At 40.8% G+C, this 21388-nt stretch overlaps 1 protein-coding gene across 2 annotated transcripts in view; it reads left to right on the forward strand.

The window, feature by feature from the left end:
- The window catches only part of LOC120522832 (neural cell adhesion molecule 2-like), a 1092848-nt gene that overhangs the window by 1061440 nt on the left and 10020 nt on the right, over positions 1–21388 (forward strand). The window contains exon 17 of one of the 2 annotated variants that reach the window (XM_039743520.1): positions 10184–10303. The exons of the other annotated variant lie outside the window; for it this stretch is intronic. Within the exon in view, the coding sequence (XP_039599454.1) occupies positions 10184–10303 (120 nt within the window). The remainder of the gene's footprint in view (positions 1–10183; positions 10304–21388) is intronic. 2 annotated transcript variants of the gene reach the window in all.

A 21388-nucleotide genomic window follows, 5' to 3' on the forward strand; every position in this document is an offset into this window, starting at 1 on the left:
CCTTGTATATATGTGTATATATATATATATATATATATATATATATATATATATATATATATATATATACAGTGGTGTGAAAAACTATTTGCCCCCTTCTTGATTTCTTATTCTTTTGCATGTTTGTCACACAAAATGTTTCTGATCATCAAACACATTTAACCATTAGTCAAATATAACACAAGTAAACACAAAATGCAGTTTTTAAATGATAGTTTTATTATTTAGGGAGAAAAAATCCAAACCTACATGGCCCTGTGTGAAAAAGTAATTGCCCCCTGAACCTAATAACTGGTTGGGCCACCCTTAGCAGCAATAACTGCAATCAAGCGTTTGCGTTAACTTGCAATGAGTCTTTTACAGCGCTCTGGAGGAATTTTGGCCCACTCATCTTTGCAGAATTGTTGTAATTCAGCTTTATTTGAGTGTTTTCTAGCATGAACCACCTTTTTAAGGTCATGACATAGCATCTCAATTGGATTCAGGTTAGGACTTTGACTAGGCCACTCCAAAGTCTTCATTTTGTTTTTCTTCAGCCATTCAGAGGTGGATTTGCTGGTGTGTTTTGGGTCATTGTCCTGTTGCAGCACCCAAGATCGCTTCAGCTTGAGTTGACGAACAGATGGCGGACATTCTCCTTCAGGATTTTTGGTAGACAGTAGAATTCATGGTTCCATCTATCACAGCAAGCCTTCCAGGTCCTGAAGCAGCAAAACAACCCCAGACCATCACACTACCACCACCATATTTTACTGTTGGTATGATGTTCTTTTTCTGAAATGCTGTGTTCCTTTTACGCCAGATGTAACGGGACATTTGCCTTCCAAAAGTTCAACTTTTGTCTCATCAGTCCACAAGGTATTTTCCCAAAAGTCTTGGCAATCATTGAGATGTTTCTTAGCAAAATTGAGATGAGCCCTAATGTTCTTTTTGCTTAACAGTGGATTGCGTCTTGGAAATCTGCCATGCAGGCCGTTTTGCCCAGTCTCTTTCTTATGGTGGAGTCGTGAACACTGACCTTAATGGAGGCAAGTGAGGCCTGCAGTTCTTTAGACGTTGTCCTGGGGTCTTTTGTGACCTCTCGGATGAGTCGTCTCTGCGCTCTTGGGGTAATTTTGGTCGGCCGGCCACTCCTGGGAAGGTTCACTACTGTTCCATGTTTTTGCCATTTGTGGATAATGGCTCTCACTGTGGTTCGCTGGAGTCCCAAAGCTTTAGAAATGGCTTTATAACCTTTACCAGACTGATAGATCTCAATTACTTCTGTTCTCATTTGTTCCTGAATTTCTTTTTTTCTTGGCATGATGTCTAGCTTTTGAGGTGCTTTTGGTCTACTTCTCTGTGTCAGGCAGCTCCTATTTAAGTGATTTCTTGATTGAAACAGGTGTGGCAGTAATCAGGCCTGGGGTGGCTACGGAAATTGAACTCAGGTGTGATACACCGCAGTTAGGTGATTTTTTAACAAGGGGGCAATTACTTTTTCACACAGGGCCATGTAAGTTTGGATTTTTTTTCTCGCTAAATAATAAAAAACATCATTTAAAAACTGCATTTTGTGTTTACTTGTGTTATATTTGACTAATGGTTAAATGTGTTTAATGATCAGAAACATTTTGTGTGACAAACATGCAAAAGAATAAGAAATCAAGAAGGGGGCAAATAGTTTTTCACACCACTGTATATACTGTATGTACCAGCCATTCCATATGGCGCTGCCTGCGTAGTAGTGAAACAGGACAAACTTTCAAAATCAATAAACAAAAAGGTATCGCTAGCTAAGCGGAGGCAAGGCAAGGTACACTCCAAAACACAGAGGTAGACCGACTCCCTACTCCTGACATCACGCTTAACCCTCCCCTCAGCCCGCAGGCTCTGTCTCGGATAAGTACGAATATATCCCTCCTGCAAGCAAACTAAGATTCTTAGCGTGATGAGAGTAGTCGTAAAATCAACTGGAACGTTCAAGCAAATTATAGAAAACAAACCCGATCCAAATCCGTTAAGTAGTTCTGTCGTTCGCTAACTAAGCGGGTGTAAGGTACGCCCCGAGTCTGGCGCATGAGTGAGGAGGGCCCCGCCCCCTCCCCTAAGCCCCTCCCCCTCCCCTAAGCCCACTGTGTCTCTCTTGGTACCGCAAGTGAACTATGATACTTCAAACAATGTGAGATGTTGCAAAATCAACCGCAATGTTCAAGCAAATTATAGATAAAAACCCGATCTAAACCCATTAAGTAGTTCTCTTGTGAAAAGCAGAAAATCAGAGAAACAGACAGACGTTGGATTATATATATATATATATATATATATATATATATATATATATATATAATAGATAGATAGATAGATAAACACCATTGTGCAGTTTTCTCCACAGGAATACTCACTTTACTGAAAGCTGTCAACACCTTCCGTTTTCTAGCAACCATTCTTTCTTGTTTCATTTTTTGTTTCTTGATTCCTGCATATATTTTCCCCCAGCAGTTTACAATGGAGATCCTGCTTCAGGTCACTTTTCTGTTTCTGATGTATCTTTAGGATTGTGATCATCAAAATTGCCAACATACCTGGCAAAATGTGCATCATACCACCAGAACAACACATGGCTGACAGCTCAAAAAAATGTCTAGACATGACAGGAAATGAGTCCAGTTTTCACTACAGATTTTTATTTAAATGCAAAATAACCAACAGGTAGATATAGAATTAATGCATGACAAAGCGTCCAGACAGCATCTGAATGCCTTTCTTCCCGTGTCAATATTGTGATTTTATTGGAAACAAAATGCCATTGAATTGCCACTGAATTTCACTGCAACCTCACTTTCTTCCAAATTGTTGTCTGCTCCCATTACTGCAGTGATTACACCACACACAGAGGAAGCACTCGTGCTGTACAAATAGCAAAGTCGCATCACAGCCTGCTAAGGTAGGCCAGCAAACTGTACAGTCATCTTTGCATTTTATCAAAACAAGAAGGCTTTATTTCTTATTTAAAGTTTTAAAACATTTGAAATTCTGCTGACCCATTATTTTAAGATATTACTGCATCTTACATAAAATAATTGCAGAAAAATAAAATGCATGATGCTTTTTTTGGTCTCTTGGTCATGAAGAGCTCAGTTTACCCCAGGTATGTCAGTAGACTGTGTGTCTGTACTGTATTTGAGATCATCAATCATCCAGTCAATATTTCTTTTACTGTGTCAACGATCAGAAAATGCTCGTCATTCAGCTGGACTCTCAGGTCTTCTCTTTATGAAGCTGCTCTTTCCTAAGATATCAGGCCCTGGCTGACACAGCAGTCTTTAATTCTGAAGAAGAAATGAGTTCAAAATCCACTGAAGAGCAAATTTCTAAAACATGCCCCCTTCTGCATTTGGTCCTTTTTGTTAAACTATTGGGCACTTGTTCATGCAATTTAGCAGCAGACATTAAGTCACTAAATCTATGTATATTAGCGCTGCATGTAATGTATTAATATTTGGCCAAAAGTTGGAAATTTGATGTTTATTTTAATTTTGAATTACTGGCATACGAGGCAAAAGATGTCTTTGCTGGACAAGTGACAATTTTTATTTCCTGTGTGATTAAGAAGACATAATATTTATTGTGTAATTGCTTACCTAGCATTACTATTATCTGAACATTATCATCCATCCTTCATTTTGTATACCTCATCAGGATCCCGTTGTGTTTTTAAACGTTGTGCTTATTTAGGTGACACAGTAAAGCCAAGCATGCCATGACCCCTTCTGTATTATCAGGACGCATGCATTAAGGAGAGACACAGAACTTGAACAAAATCTCAAAAGAAATTTTTAAAAAGCCATGGCATCAATTGCTTGTCACCAACAGCATCCACGATGCACTTTTTTCTATTTTACAAAGAATGTGAATGACTTCCGTTAGCTTTAGTGATTTGGTCTTCTTCCCAATGAAGAGGCATATCCGTGAGAATTAAAAGATTCCAAAAATGTTGGCGCGGTACACATGCAGAGCAGGTTAAAGATAATGGAAGTACAAAAATTTGAAAGTCTCAAAAAAAGGATAGTAAAGATTGCATTAGTGCAAACAAACGGAAATTATTACTTGGTGAAATAGCAGAACAGCGAAAAGAGATCAAATATATTGTTCGGATTTAAACTTTCAGTTGGAGACTTGCAGATTGTCTAATTCGTGTTGTCAGTGAAAATGAAAAGATTCCGCGTGTTGGCGCGGTATGAAGTCCCGTGAGACGGAGATTTTTTAACATTCTTTCAAGTCACGCTCTACTTACAACTATTTTCAAACAAGACCACGGTCATCTAACCTCTCAGTCGTTTGAATGCTTTTGGCAGACACACTTCCTGCGCTCTCAGCTGTTATAAATTTTATCAGGAGAATAGTTTCATATGTTCTAGATGACACGTCAACGACTTAGCGAAGAAGAAAGAGAATGGAGAAACATTAGAAAAAGCCGTTTAATTTATTAGAGAGAAAGAAACGATATTCACTCACAGGCAGTTATACATTGCGTTGTCACGATGTAAGTCCAATCACGGATTCAAAATTCAATACGATCTTAAAGTAAAGTTAATTGCAAATATTGTTTTTACTAAAGTTTTAAAGTAATAATGCATTTGTAACAATTCCCATGAAAATAACAATCTCTTTAAATTGTATATCTGGTGTGACAGATAGAGGGCTCTATCATCCTCTTGAACCCTCGAACAATACTTCAGACACCACATAAAAGTCCAAAAGTTGACTTTATTAATAAACAACAGTGCACAAAGCACCCTCCTCTCCACAATACTCATAAATAAATCCACAATACAATCACTAATCAATCCTCCACTCTCCCAGACGCGTTGCCACCCTTCCACCCAGCTCAGCTATAACAACAACAACATTTATTTATATAGCACATTTTCATACAAACAGTAGCTCAAAGTGCTTTACATATTAAAGAATAGAAAAATAAAAGACACAATAAGAAAACAAAATAAATCAACATTAATTAACATCGAATAAGAGTAAGGTTCAATGGCCAGGGGACAGAAAAACAAAAAAACTCCAGACGGCTAAGGAAAAAAATAAAATCTGTAGGGATTCCAGACCACGAGACCGCCCAGTCCCCTCTGGGCATTCTACCTAACATAAATGAAACAGTCCTCTTTGGATTTAGGATTCTCACGGAAGGGCTTGATGATGATGATGGTCACGTAGACTTCTGCCTTTTAATCCGTCCATCATTGTTGGAGCATCATGAAGCTTTGAGTAGGTGGAGGTGGCGCAGGCCACCACCACAAAGAAACCGGAAAAAGAAACAGAAAAGAGAGTAGGGGTCAGTACCGATTTTAGAGCCAACATGAATAGTTATTATGATGAACATATAGAATATCAGGATTAAGTTAAATTACGATTAAAATGAAGTTATAGAAAGGCCATGTTAAAGTAATATGTTTTCAGCAGTGTTTTAAATTGCTCTACTGTATCAGCCTGGCGAATTCCTATTGGCAGGCTATTCCAGATTTTAGGTGCATAGCAGCAGAAGGCCGCCACACCACTTCTTTTAAGTTTTGTTCTTGGAATTCTAAGGAGACACTCATTTGAGGATCTGAGGTTACGATTTGGAATATAAGGTGTCAGACATTCCGATATATAAGATGGAGCGAGATTATTTAAGGCTTTATAAACCATAAGCAGAATTTTAAAGTCAATTCTGAATGACACAGGTAACCAGTGTAGTGACGCTAAGACTGGTGTGATGTGTTCGGATTTTCTTTTCCTAGTTAGGATTCTAGCAACTGCATTCTGCACTCATTGCAGTCGATTTATATCTTTTTTGGGTAGTCCTGAGAGGAGTGCGTTACAGTAATCTAGTTGACTGAAAACAAACGCGTGAACTAATTTCTCAGCATCTTTCAGTGATATAAGAGGTCTAACTTTACTTATGTTTCTTAAGTGAAAAAATGCTGTCCTAATGATCTGATTAATATGCGATTTAAAATTCAGATTACAGTCAACAATCACCCCTAAGCTTTTTACCTCCGTCTTGACTTTTAATCCTAATGTATCCAGTTTATTTCTAATAGCCTCATTGTATCCATTATTGCTGATCACTAAGATTTCAGTTTTCTCTTTATTTAACTTGAGAAAATTACTATTCATTCATTCTGAGATACAAGTCAGACATTCTGTTAGTGAATCAATAGAATCAGAGTCATCAGGTGCTATTGATAAGTACAGCTGTGTGTCATCAGCATAGCTGTGGTAGCTCACGTTGTGCCCCGAGATAATCTGACCTAACGGAAGCATGTAGATTGAGAAGAGCAGCGGACCCAGGATAGAGCCTTGTGGAACACCATATCGGATATCATGTGTCTTTGAGATTTGATTACCACAACTAACAAAAATTTTTCTCCCTGTCAGGTAGGATTCAAACCAATTTAAGACACTGCCAGAGAGGCCCACCCATTGACTAAGGCGATTTCTAAGAATGTTGTGATCAATGGTGTCAAATGCAGCACTCGATGCTCTGGTGTTTCTCGGTCTCTTTTATAGTCCCTGACCCGGAAGTGTTTCTCATCCTTCAGTCCATGTGACTCCTTATCACTTCCTGGTCAGATAAAATCCTCTTCTTCATCCCGGAAGTACGTCATTCCTCTTGCCCATGTGACTCGGACGTATTTCCAGGGCGTAGGGCAAATAGTCACTGCTCCTCCCTGCAGCGCCTTCTAGCGGCCCCCATAGTATCCAGCAGGGCTGTAAAGGAAAACTCCAACGTCCGTAATTCCCTGCTGGCATTCGGGGCACCTCCATGCTGCAGGGAGGGCTCCACCTGGCGGCCTGGGGGTATTGGCCGGGACGAATGGTCTGCCATATTCCACACCATACCTGGGGGTGGGCGAGTGAAGCGAGCAGGGGCCGGAGCCCCCTAATTGTAAATATTTCCATGCATTGCTTGGTTTTTTTTTTCTGTGCCATTGAGTTAAATATATTCTATTCACTGTCACACTGTACTGAAAATCTGGCTTCCATATTGTTCAGTGGCATATTTGTTCTTTTTCGTGTCCATAACAGTCTGTGGGATGTGTGCAGAAATTTATTTTGTAACATTACCCACTGTACAAAGTCTGTTAAACTTACTCACTAGGTGGTCTAAGTTAGTATACCACTTTGTATCCCTTCCCCGACTCCCAGAAGCCCACTGCCACTACCCTTAGTCTTTGTCTTGGTCTGCTGCTTACCCACAGCTCTGTGCGACACTGCAGCAGCGCAAAACCACAAAGTTAGTGATGTTACCATAAAGACGTAATAAGAGCAGACGAGTGCAGGGTTATCCTTAGATCATAACACGTAGCAACTGACCCAGAGAGTGTTACTAATGTGGTCTCACTGCAGTGGCATCAGTGATGCGCTTGGCCGGTGGGCTGGCAGGTCAACAAGAAAACCCCATGCTTGGTTTTTGTGTGGTGTGTAGCATTAATTAGTTTCCATACTAAAATAAAAACAACAGGAATACGGTTAACTCTGTACAGTATTCACAGCAAATGGTGCTGGGTAAGTTCACCAAATGTATACCAACAAAAACATTCAAAGAGATCTGGTTACATTACAATAGCGCACTGATTAGCCATGTTGTGCACTGGCATAGCGCAAAATGTGCATAGGTCGGGCTCAATAAAAGCATTTACAGTCAGGGCTGATGCCACCGTTAAGGTGAATTAGGCAGTCGCCTAGGGTGCAGATCATAAGACCTGGCCACAAGGGTTAGCTACCGAAGAGTCGGTTGAAGCCCTAATAAGCTTGGCCTGGGGTTCAAAATAACCTGGCACTGTTAACTGCATTATTTATATTTAGTGTATTCTCACGTGTCCCATTACAGTACATTCACAGTGCAGCTAAAAGTACGCCTGATTCTGCATCCTACCTGTTATTTTTATTTTGTTTTATTTATTCATTTTTTGACTGCTTAAATTACTCTTGATCCAAATCTGTTAGCGAGTGTACAGATACCTATCTTGAATGTGCCCAAATCCTGAGCTTTGCAGAAATGTTACACACTTTTTTTGTGCAGAAAGGCCAAGTTATGTGGTAGGTAGCAGGACTTTAAAGAGGTTCGGATTTCAATGTTAGTTTGGACAATCTAGATTGGAATGGGCGAGCTTGTTGGGCTAAGTGGCCTTTTCTTGTCGCAACTTTTCTAATATTTCTAAAACGCCTTTTCTGCCACACTCTCTGCGATGTTCGATTCGGCTACTCCATTGATGACCCTGGCACTGACACATTCTGCCAGTCCATTTCCACTGATGATCTAATCAGCAATATTATCTTTGGTATAGTTTGACAGTGTTTTTCTTTAGAATATTACAACAACCTAGACGAGAACAAGGCGGCACGGTGGCGCAGTGGGTAGCGCTGCTGCCTCGCAGTTAGGAGACACAGGTTCGCTTCCCGGGTCCTCCCTGCGTGGAGTTTGCATGTTCTCCCCATTTCTGCATGGGTTTCCTCCCACAGGTTAGGTGAATTGGCGATTCTAAATTGTGCTTGGTGTGTGTATGTGTATGTGCCCTGAGGTGGGTTTGTTTCCTGCCTTGCGCCCTGTGTTGGCTGGGATTGGCTCCTGCAGACCCCCCGCGACCCTGTATAATGGATAGATGAGAACAGAACTTTCAGCCCAATGAGCGCAAAATCAACCGGAAAGCAAATTCTAGAAAAAAATAACATTAAGTAGTTCTCTCATGAAAAGCAGACAGACAGACAGACGTTGGATTTTATATTTATAGAGATGTGATTGGACATTTGGTTATCAAAGCATGTTTTACCACCTAATAAAGTTTCTAATGCTCAACGAGTTTGTGTTTTGGGTTTACTTACTTGATATGAAGTTATTGTATAATTTTGTTCAGTGAACATTCAGTTATTGGATTTTATCAAAGCTGTTTGTTTAAAAGTTATCAATTACAGTTAGCCTGAGTACCCCGAGCAAGTTATATTAACTTACTCTACCATTGTTGACTAGTCTTAGATAAAACAAATTGACAGGAGTTTATGAGTTTTTTTGTTCATTTACATGGAATTTTTACACTTAATAGAATTAAGTTTAGCCAACAAATCGTTTTTTTAAGTGGGTTTGGTGGAGGGGTTGCGGAGGCCCCTCGTCCTCTACGCTGGTACCTCTCAGTCACCAGTACCCAGCCTTGTCACTGCCCGTGATTAGCTGGTATTTAAGTATTACACCCTGGACTGGCCGTGTGATCCTAAACGGACATCAAGCAGGTTCCCTAATGGAGGGGCAAACACTTTGGTCATCTCTTTATTCTGCTTCACCACCACCTCGTCCAGAACGCAAATGCTGTTCAAGTCCTTTCTTCCCCTGTGAAAGAGTTGAAGTGAAGTCTGAAATGTGTTTGTGTGTGTTTACAATGCAGGGAAATTGCATTTTTATCGACTAATGTACAATTTCATCTCTCAACATTAAAACAAAATTGCATTCCTCCTCAGAAACATTTGCTTATTTTCTTTCTCAGTGTGTGTTTGATCTATTTGAAGGTAGCATAACTTGATCTTTAGATTGATTTAATCTGATTGATATGATATAAATACTCTGAAAGCTTTCTAGATAAAATGTCATGCCTCACTGAATGCTATTAGCAAGCTGATTAATAAAATTAACAGGAGGTCATTTCGGCATTGGTTTCAATTTCACGAATTTACAAATCCAAGATTGAAAACAACCCAATTAAAAAATAAGTTTCTAGAAGCTCCACTGATTCTTTACTATTGAGTTGCAGATGCGTTGGAATTGAGGGGGTTTAGCTGATCTACAGTACGTGCTTTTATTATTCTCACATTATCACTGTTGAGTCTTGTAACTGCAGCAGAAACATTAACAACTTTAAAAAAAAAAATATCGGGATGAAATATTGACATCACTGGGCTAACAGCTTCCTAGATGAGCTTCACGGACTGAATGGCCTCCTCTCTTTTTTTTCAGACTTCTTGAAATTGGACTTGAAAGGATTTGCCGAGTCCTAAAAACTTTAATGCTGTGTGTATTGTTTTACAGGTTAGAGCTGTGACTTTTCAAACGCCACTATTAATTCTGCTTCCCTGTACGCTGTGAAAGTTGGCTGAAGTGAAATCGTGCTGGAATTAGCCTTGTTGACTGTGAATTTTATTGGTGTGTACTGTACAGGAAGGATGGGTCGAAGGAGCCCATTGTTGAGATGCGGCCGGAAGAGGAGAGAATAACTAACCCTGACGATGGGAGCCCCGTAAATGAACCGAATGAGACCACTCCACTTACGGAGCCTGAGTAAGATCTGCTTTTATTGGCACAATACAGTTGAGCGGGAGCATTATTGCAAAGCAAGCCGCGCATAAAAGCATACAGTATGTTCAATATCAAGCAAAAATGAGTGGGATTGAGGCAAAATGGATTTTCTCTTTATGCCTTTTACGAATACGGACAATGTTAATAAATGCAGGCAGTCAATTAGTCTCAGCTCTCTTGAAGTTCTCATGTGGTCTTTTGGGCTGCTCTTAATACAAAAACAAAATTTAACAGAAATCGAGGTGTTCAAAAGAAATAGGAAGCAGGATTTATAACTACATACATTCATATATTCTCAGACCTGCTTAATTAAGTTCAGGGTCGCAGTGAGTCGTCACAGAACTGGGCTCGAGGTGTGGATGGTGTGGTGTGCTGAGGTGGCCATGGCACTGCACTTTAAACCACAATGTGGCAGCTTTACGTGATCCTGACCAAGCCACTTAACTCACCTGTAATCTGGTTACAAAAAATATACGCAGTTTGTAAACAATTGGAAACGATGCTGTGAGACTATAAGTCACTTTTTAGGATAAAGGTGTCAGCCAAGTGTATGATAATAAGAAGATGAGATAAGGCAGCTGACTTAAGTAAGGAGAGTGAAGAGACTGAAGCAGGAGACGGCAGTAAGGCTCACGATAGCCATGTGTCTTTGGAACATGGGACGAAAACCCACACAGACATTGACCAGGCTCAGGACTGCAACCCAGAATGCTAGATCCATAAGGGATCCACGAGCGTTAAGCACAGTGCTCCATCCTCAACTTACAGGCTTCTAGTAATGTATGTTAAACTCTATACAGATCTCACTACGGCCAACGTCACGCTACATGACAGCACGTCACACTTACTGTATATACGTCAGGGGCTGGATCTCATTGCTTTGAGTTTGAGGAAGAATCCCAGGGGATGACAGGATACACGTGTAAGAATCCCAGGGGACGACAGATTACAAGAGTCAGGATACATGTGTAAGAATCCCAGGGGATGACAGACTACACAAGTCAGGATACACTCGTAAGAATCCCAGGGGATGACAGACTACAAGAGTCAGGATACACTCGTAAGAATCCCAGGGGATGACAGACTACAAGAGTCAGGATACACTCGTAAGAATCCCAGGGGATGACAGACTACAAGAATCAGGATACACTCGTAAGAATCCCAGGGGATGACAGACTACAAGAGTCAGGATACACTCGTAAGAATCACAGGGGATGACAGATTACACAAATCCCTCACTAATTCTCAAAGCGACTTTCAGACTTTCAAAGTATCGCATTTTGGCAGTTATTAAAGTGCCGCCTGACAACACCAAAGTTTCAGCCACATTGTTCCTGTTAAGGGGCGATAGCTCCCTAGTTGGAATAAGTTCTTTTGTAATTATGGCATTTGAGTAACCGAAAACTATATAGATATGATATTAAAAGGCGATATCCCTCCCATAGTGATACGGTGGTAAAAATCACATAAGAGAAAATAACTTAGCTTTCTTTAATGACAATTTACGCGGCATTACAGACAGGAAGCCATAGCAAGACAATACCAAGGTGGGATCTTGATCTGTACAGTCTGCCATTTTTCGTTGCTGTGCTGGAAGGCTTTTCAGGATGGATGACGATATCACCCATCCGTCCATCAGCTTCAAAGTATTTGGCTGCCGTCCATGTCTTTTTATACTGTCTTCTCCACGTGCAGCCCCTTACTTAGGTTCCAAACAAGGGAAGGAGAGGATTCCATTTCATCTCTAACATACAGAAATAGTACAATGCCTGTTTTCGTAGCTGTACCTTCTCTCTTCAAATGCTTGCCTATCAGTTCTAAATGCTGAGAGTCCCTGTGTGCCAACTTTGGCCTGGCCTGTACATGTGAGTGGATTTATAAAATAATTATTGTACAGAGCACAGTGACATTAAACGTATATTCTTATTACACACATCAGCCATGTTTTTGGACTGGACAGACAAGCGTCTCCTAAAGTAACAGTGACATGTATTTCTACGGTATAGCACATTTTCAGACATGTAAGCCGCGCCAAATGCTTAACAGTAGTAACAGCTAAGCAGAGTTTCAAAAAGAAAGTAGAAGATAGAGTCAGTGGTGAGGATCGGTGTCACTATTGCAGTTTCCCCCATACCATGCTGTTGGCTGTTTTAAAGATTTTTGTCCTTTATCTCACCAACAAATCCTGGAATTTGACTCGTCCTACAATAAGCATCAGTAACTTTGGTTTCAAAACACGGTGTGCTTTATATGAGTGATAGGGCATCTTGAGTGCCGTCCGGCTATGAACAGCTAGCGGGCACTGACTTGAGACAGTGTGTGGCAGGGTCATTCATGCAGTCCACTAATGCATCTGTTTGAGCTTCTTCCAGATTGGTAGCACCATCTAATCCTGTGTGCAGGCTGGATGGGTTTCATCAGACAGAGTAGAAAAAGCAGGAGGAGGACTGCAGATTTACTGTATGTTAATAAGTGATGGATAAAAAGGGAGCACATTATAAATTAAATGTGTGACCAAGACATTGAAAGAAAAAAAAAGAAAGTAGAAGATAAACCAAAGAAAGTAAAAAGCTAAAGAATGGCTGTTTATAAAAGGGGTATATAAGATGTTAGAAACAGAAAGTTTATCATAAGTGCAAATGCTATTGTCAGAAGGTGAGAGAGGAAAGAAAGACCAAAGCCCCAGTCAGCTGGGTGTTGGAGAAAACAAACGTCTAGGGGTTCAAAGGCCAAAAGTCTACCCAGAGCCCTCTGGGCATTCTGCAGTTCCAGTAACAGGATACTCTTGTGGAGTTTTCTTCATCTTCCCAGTAGCTGCGCCAGATTTAGGCCAGGGGGTAGTGATATAAAGAACCACCACCGAGTACCGGGAAAAACAAAATACACAAAGGTAGTGACCAGTCTATAAAAACAGCAAATAAAGTATCATGTTATGATAAGTGCCCAAAAAGTGGCGAGCAGATTTTAACATTTCAAATGCTATAAAAGGGAAAGGAAATACACGCAAAAACCTTTAGCTTGAGAAACAAGTCCACAAAGAATATCATTTATATAAAACTGAAGCAAAAAATAACAAAAATAAGTCAAAAGGAGCATCCCAAAAGGCAATCCAAGTCAAACAATTCCCAAAACAGAATCCAAAGCTGTAACCACAATATCACAAAATTAAAAGTGAAAATCCCGAATCTGAAAAACATTCCTCATGAAAGAACAGATCTCTCCATTCATCACCGAACCACTGAAGGATCTCCTTCCGGTTTCAACTGAACATCTGGGTGGTCCCGCCTCCTGGGGTTTCACCCACAAAGCACCACGAATAATAAGAGAGCACAGAAGCTGAATACAAAGGTATTATATAATACATAAAATAGAATGATATTAACAAAATGTACACAATTAAAATATACATTTGAAAAGTTATACTTTAAAGTAAATGAAAAAGGCACAAAACAAGAAAAATAAACTTAAGTCAGGGAAGAAAGTCCAACTTTAACATAACAGAACCCAACTCTCAATCTTACTAATCACCCGCCTTTTATGTTGTCATCCTCTGAGCTGAAATGAACTGTGGAGTCTGGTTAGTCCAGAAACGTCTGATATGTTGTTTCAGAACAGAACAATAGGCATGACTACAGATTTGCATACAAAGAATAAAAGTAACAAAAAGTAAGTTAAGCTTGACAGAAACAGAGGGGAGGATGGCCAGGTGAATGTAAGGAATGCCATGGAGGCAGAGCAAGCTGAATTCTAAGAGGAAGAATCGGTGTGGAGACGTCATAAGGAGAAACAGACTAAGGTGATTTGGACATGTCGACTGAAAGGCAGAGGACTATGTGAAGTGGTGCACCAACATGGAGAGACATTCGGTTGGACCTGGTGTCAAATGATACCATAACATTGTATCTCAGCCTAAAGAATTGCTAAGACTGCAGAAAGGAAAAAGATTTGAGGGATAGTTGGCTGACGTGGGTGAACTCAACACAGGAAATGACCATTAAACTGGTAATTATGATGATGATGATGAGGAAGAGGAGGAGGTTATGCTTAAGTTTTATAAGACACTGATGATGCCATTACTCGAGTACTGTATGCTGTTTTTGGTCTGAGGGCAACGAAAAAAGATATGGCAGCACTAGAGAAAAGCCAGAGAAGTGAAGTAGGCTGATCCAGGCCTACAGGGGACGAGTAATGAGAAGAAAAGATTAAAATAGTTGAGCAAAACGAGATCAATAGGTGGTATCACTGAAGGTTTTGAAAATATAAAAGGAGTTACTAAGGTGAATGGTTTGTTAAAATGGGTTCAACAACAACATTGGGGACACAGTAGGAAATTTTGCACAATTAGGATAAGTGACTCAGTAGTGTTCTGGACATTCATAACCCAGCTTGAAGTTGCTTTGGAGGAATTAGGAAAGATTAGTTGAGCTTTACTGGGCTCTGGGGCCTGTTCTGGTCAAGTTTTTTTACTGTTTTATTGATCAAAATGTAAAAATGATGATGAAGAATATAAAAAATACAATGAATGATAGATACAGTAAAATTATTTAGCACAGATACAACGTAGACTGTGAGTGCTCAGTCTGCAGAAAATGTAAGACAGTTAGTTATGTGCTGCATGTTAGCAGCTTTGGGATTGGAATTTCAATTTACAATAGAGAGGGGGGGCCTCGTATGGAGCTGCATTGGTGTAGGGGGCCTAAATTGTCTCTAATAAATGTACACTGCAGTACACGTATGGTGCAACACAAGCTGGCTTGACCTCGTGAGTACAGCAGACCCCTAAAGCAGATTAACAAGCTTTGGGTCCATCATGTTAAAGGATTCTTTTAAATTCCATAACAAAGAAGAATAATTAAGCGCCTAATAACACTGTGAACAATAAGGATAATCCTACAATTAGTATTCTAAGTCTAATCATTTGCTTACAAACTAATTGAAAAATCTCCTCTAATTTATGGGTATATGCATCATTTACATATTCCACATGAATTTGTTTCTGGATTCCTTGTTAAGGCAGAACCTGATGACTCCCGGTGAGCATACAATGCATGCTGGTCAATACTGCATGCTCATCCTCATCACGTATTAGTAGTCAGACTCTATTGTATTTTCAGCAGCAGCCAGAGAAATGAGCACCTTAATAAAAAATATGGTAATTAAAACAAGAAGTAAAAACCTATAATTTGTCAAATTATGTAGTTGCTGTTTTCAGCAAAGTATATTTTAGTTGGCACTGCTTCTATAACAACAGAACACAAATTGGTCCTGCAGTTTCTGTGTTTCTTTTGCCTGCGGTAATAATTCATACCGCTGTGAATCAAGACTTACCTGGCTGCACAATATGGCCAGGCTGCTGAATTTATAATATATGTACATAATGATGGATGGCCATGTGCATAGGAGGTGGGCAAGGGGTGGACAGGGAGGGTGGGCAGCACAGGGCATTTGAAATCAAACTTGCATTGCCCCAAGGTTTGCCTGCACACCTGACTGAGCACTAAAAGCAGACCAGATTATGCTCAAATAGAGTGCTCCACGTCTTGCTCTCTATATTTATTACTCAAAAAATGAAGAGCCAATATGTGACAACCCAGCCCAGAAATGCTCATGATTAGTAATTTGTGAAATGATTGACATAAACAATGTTCCATTTCACAAAGAATTCAGCAAATTAATAAAATAAAATAAAAAAATAATAATAATAATAAGAGTAATTATTATTATTATTATTATTATTATTATTATATGAGGGGGGAGTACAGCTAAAGTTAGGAAATGGGATTTATTTGAAAATGGAACAAACCTTAACAAAACTGATGCTGTCATTTCTTAATGTCGCCTTCACCCTTCTCAATGCACTTGTGCCACCTGCCTGGCAGTGCCAGTGGATTCCAGCAGAATAAAAGGTTTGGCCTCAAACTTTCAGCCACTCGTGCATCACTTTCTTCACGCTGTCATCTGTCTTGAATCGACGACCACACAGACATTTTTTGGTGGTCCAACAAGGTGGAAATCACATGGTGCCAAATCTGGTGAATAAGGAGGAGGTGGCAATACCTCAAACTTCAGTAACTCCAGATAAGTCTTGGTGTTCTTAGCAATGTGTGTTTCATTGTCTTGCTGACTTCTTGAGACAGCAGTCCTGGCTCTTTGATCGATTAGCAGGCTTCACATTGGTCTCCAGCAAGTCACATTAACTTGCACTAGTGACTGGAGTACCCCTCAGAATGTGGTGTTCGACAATAACTCGGGTGCACGAGTGGTGGTGAGGACGAAACAGAACCTTTTATTGTGCTGGAATTCACTGGCACTGCCAGGCAGGTGGCACAAGTGCGTTGAGAAGGGTATAGATTCCATTGAAAAATTACATCATTATCAGTTTTGTTAAGGTTCATTCCATTTTCTAACTTTAGTTTGACCCCCACCCATTGTAATAATAATGCCCCCTTTTCGTTTGAAGTAATCACTGGGATAACTGGCTTGAAAACTGAACTCTGACTCAGCATTGTTGGTTCTCAGTCATTCCTGTGTGGCTTTGGCTTTCTGCTCAGGCTTGTTGTCTTACTAGAAAACAAATCGTCTCCCGAGGTGCAGGTTTCTTGCAGACTGCATGTTTTCCTTGAGGATTTCCCCATATTTTGCTGCATTCGTTTTTACCCTCCCAAGCCTTTTAGGGTCTGCTGCAAAGAAGCATCCCACAACCTGATTCTGCTTCACAATGAGGATGGTGTGTTTTTGATAAAGTGCAGTGTTCAAACATGGCGTTTAGCCTGATGAGCCAAAATCTACAGTTTTAGTCTCATCAGACAATAGAACCTTCTTTCAGGTGACCTGAGAGTATTCCATATGGCTTCTGGCAAACTCTAGCTGAGGTGTCCTGTGTGTTTTTGTTTCTTTGCCTTCCCACCCAATTCCCTCAAAGCTGTTGCTGTCTGCACAGTTTCTCCAGTCTCAGCTACTGTAGCTTGCAACTCCTGCAGAGTTCTCATAGGTCTCTTGGTGGCCTCCTTCACGAGCCTTCTTCTTGCACAGTCACTCAGCTAGGAAGATTTACAGTCTCCTTGGATATGTTCTTGTCATACTTGTGCTTTTCCATGCCCTTTTCACGGAGTTGTCTGGAATGTTCATTGTGTAGACTAGTTCACCATGCTGTTTCATCACAAGTGGAGCCTTCCACATTCACGTGAATTTAGACAACAATCAAGTGAAGCCCCAGACAGGTTAGCTAATCCTGTAACTTCAGTCAACTGAGCCAGTGATGCCTTAAAGGGAGAGAATATCCATCTATCCATTATCCAACCCGCTATATCCTAACTACAGGGTCACGGGGGTCTGCTGGAGCCAACCCCAGCCGACACAGGGCGCAAGGCAGGAAAAAAACCCCGGGCAGGGCACCAGCCCACCGCAGAGGGAGTGAATATGCCATCAATTATTTCATGTTTTACATTTGCAATTCATTTAGATCACTTTGCAGTGATCTCTATTTACTTTGTGACACTTAAGAGTCTTTTTCTTATGATCAGTGTCAAAAGAAGCCAAATGTAGTCCACTGTAATTCAATGTTGTATAAGAATAAAATGTGGAAACTTACAAGGGGTTGAATATTTTTTATAGGCAATGTAGATAGGAAACTCAGAATATAAAAAAAAGAGATAGAGAGAAAGTTAATTGGTCCCAAAGAGAAGAACCGGGAACCGTAAGCAGATCACATCCTGCAGTTCTATAAATTTGTATAAAAACAAACACACACACACACACATACACATAGCAATGCAAATACCACGTTGTGTGTATTCGATGTGAAGAGCTTATCACAGGAGAAACAGCGTCTGTAGAGAATCCAAAACTAAAAACTTCAACATGCAATTCTTTCATAAAACAAAACCCTAGAGATGTCAGAAAGTAGTCCAACAGCGCTGTTTTTTGGGTCGTCCTGAGAGGAGTGCATTACAGTAATCTAGTCGACTGAAAACAAAAGGGTGAACTAATTTCTCAGCATCTTGCAATGTTATAAGAGGTCTAACTTTTACTTTGTTTCTTAAGCGAACAAATGTTGTCCTGGTAATCTGGTTAATATGTGATTCAAAATTCAGGTCAGAGTAAATAATTACCCCTAAGTTCTTTACCTCCATCTTGACCTTTAATCCTAATGCATCAAGTTCATTTCTAATAACCTCATTATATCCATTATTGCCAATCACTAAAATTTCTGTTTTCCCTTTATTTAGTTTGTGAAAATTACTTCTCATCCATTCAGAAATGCAAGTGAGACATTGTATCAGTGAATCAAGAGAGTTCGGGTCATCAGATGCTATTGATAAATACAGTAGTATGTCATCAGCATAGCTGTGGTAGCTCACGTTATGCCTTGAAATTATCTGACCTAATGGAAGCATGTAGATCGAAAAGAGCAGCGGACCCAGGATAGAGCCTTGTGGAACACCATATTGAATATCATGTGTCTTTAAAGTATAATTACCACAACTAACAAAGAATTTTCTACCTGCCAGGTAGGACTCAAACCAATTTAAGACACCGCCAGAGAGGCCCACCCATTGACTAAGGCGATTTCTAAGAATATTGTGATTAATGGTTTCAAATGCAGCACTCACATCTAAGAGGATGAGAACAGATTAAAAGCCTCTATCTGCATTTACCCACAAGTCATTAACTACTTTTCTACTGCTTAGAAGATATAATCAAATAGCATCCCCTAACATTCTTAAACCCCCTTAACAGGATTCAGAGTCACCAAGCCTATGGTGGACGTACTTCGGCAAAAGTTATGAAAAACCCGTGGACCGGGTATCCCTCCATTGTAAAAGCAACATCAACACCGCCAACAATTTATTTCTTTCACAGCCTAAAATCACACAAGGAATACCTCAATGGGTTTTAGCAGGTCCTGCTTTTTCTAAAGCCTCGACAACAAAAACAAAATGGCAGAAATCTTGGGTAAGGCAATTAAGAGAGGCAGGCTGGGCATGCAATGGGTGTCAAAAAATGGAGGAAACACAACACACAAAACAGATCACAAGTGAACCTTTTCACAGACATAGAAACACAATCTATCCTGGCCACCTCAGAAATACGATACAACAGTACAAACTGCTTTGTTTCTGCATCAAGTGCAGGCCAAACTGTCAATGCAAAATGGAGGAATCCATCCATCCATCCATCCATTATCCAACCCGCTATATCCTAACTACAGAGGGGATCTGCTGGAGCCAATCCCAGGCAACACAGGACGCAAGGCAGGAAACAAACCCTGGGCAGAGCGCCAGCCCACCGCAAGAGGAATACACCACTCACTTAATACAGACCTATCACACATGAGGATACAGATTTGTTCACGTACATTTAAATCAAAGTAGAAACTAATTTAAATAAATAAAAAACAATATAAGTCCATCAGCTAACTGTAGAACCACAGCCAGATTGTAGGAAAGGAGTCTGACAAGCCAGACACAGTCAGAGTCCTGGAGACCTCAGACAACAAGCCTCCTTTCTCCTATTGGCCAATCTACAGCTGAGTCAGTGCTGGGCTGGCCAATCAGACAAAAGGACTCTTCTATCCTGATGAATCCAGTGCTCCCTTATCTAGTTTGAATTTTCCATGGTAGGCAGACAACTTGGCAGTATGGCAGTGGCACCAAGTGCCATGTGATGATACCAAGAAGAGAAACAGAAAAGAGGAGGGTTATAATTAAACTGTGGGACCTTCTGCAGACAGCTGTGTGACTTTCCTAACCTTGTGCAATTAACTGAATTGACCAGAGACTTTGCTGGCTATCATGGCCGGCCTGCTCACTGGTACTGTGTACTGAGTGGAGGCAGAACCTCTGTGTTTTTCCCAGTTGGTTTTGGGGTCCATCAGGGATGTGTTCTGCTCCTACTTTGTTCAATGCTTGCAATGCAGGGTTGTGGGCTCCAGCGGCTGTGGGGCATCTGTAGGTGAAGAGAGATTCACTGATCTTGACTTTGCCGACAACGCTGTGATCTTCGCTGAGTCAATGGAGGCTCTGATCGGGGTGCTCAAGAGACTGAGCAAGGACTCTGAGTGTCTGGGCTTTTGAGTGTCCTGATGAAAGCCAAAGATACAGGCATTTAATGACCTCTTGGGCACGGCCATCAGCAGTGTGTCTGTTTGCAGAGAGAGTGTCGACCTCATCGAGAGGTTTACTTACCTTGGCAGTGACATTCATGTCTCTGGTGACTCTTCCTATGAGTCAGTAGATGATTTGGAAGAGCATGGAGGTTCATGAGGTCGCTGGAAAGGAGTGTGTGGCGCTCCCCATATCTATGCAAAAGGACGAAGGTCCAAGTTTTAAGAGTCCTGGTGCTTCCTGTCTTGCTATATGTTTGTGAGACATGGACCCTATCCAGTGACCTGAGATGAAGACTGAACTCCTTTGGTACTGTGTCTCTTTGGCGAATCCTTGGATACCACTGGTTTGACATTGTGTTGTTCATGGAGTCCTGAATGAGGCACATTACCTGCATTATGAGGGAGTGTCAGTTACAGCACTATGGCCATTTGGAGTGATTACCTGAAGGTGAATCGGCTCATTGTTTAGGACCTGTGTGGCTGGACCAGGCCAAGGGGATGCCCACATATCTCCTGGCTGCAAAGGATACAGGGTAATTTCCGGGGGGTGGGACTGGACCGAGCGTCTGCATGGGGGGTCTTCAACCAGGATCCCGAGTTGTTTTGTTGTGTGGTGGGTGTGGCAACGTGCTGCACCAGTGCAGGCTACCCAATCTGACCTGACCTGTTGCTGTTCATGAATGACAAATTTTAAGTGACCCTGTATGAGTGAGTGTGAGTATGTGCATGTGATGAATTAAAGTTGTAGTGGGGCGAGGGATGACTCTAGATGAACCAAAAATAATTTTGGTGCCAACTGGGCAAAACCACATTTAACATGTTGGCACAGAAAGTAAAATAAATCTTTAACAATAAGGAGCATGCAATGGTGCAATAAGGATCATGTGGATAGCTTTGAGGCATCTGTGTGACCTTCCTCGTGGCTTGTCAGGTCTGAACTGAGATACCACCTTTAGGAG

This window comes from Polypterus senegalus, chromosome 2 (genome assembly GCF_016835505.1).
Source record: "Polypterus senegalus isolate Bchr_013 chromosome 2, ASM1683550v1, whole genome shotgun sequence".
Taxonomy (NCBI): Eukaryota; Metazoa; Chordata; class Cladistia; order Polypteriformes; family Polypteridae; genus Polypterus; species Polypterus senegalus.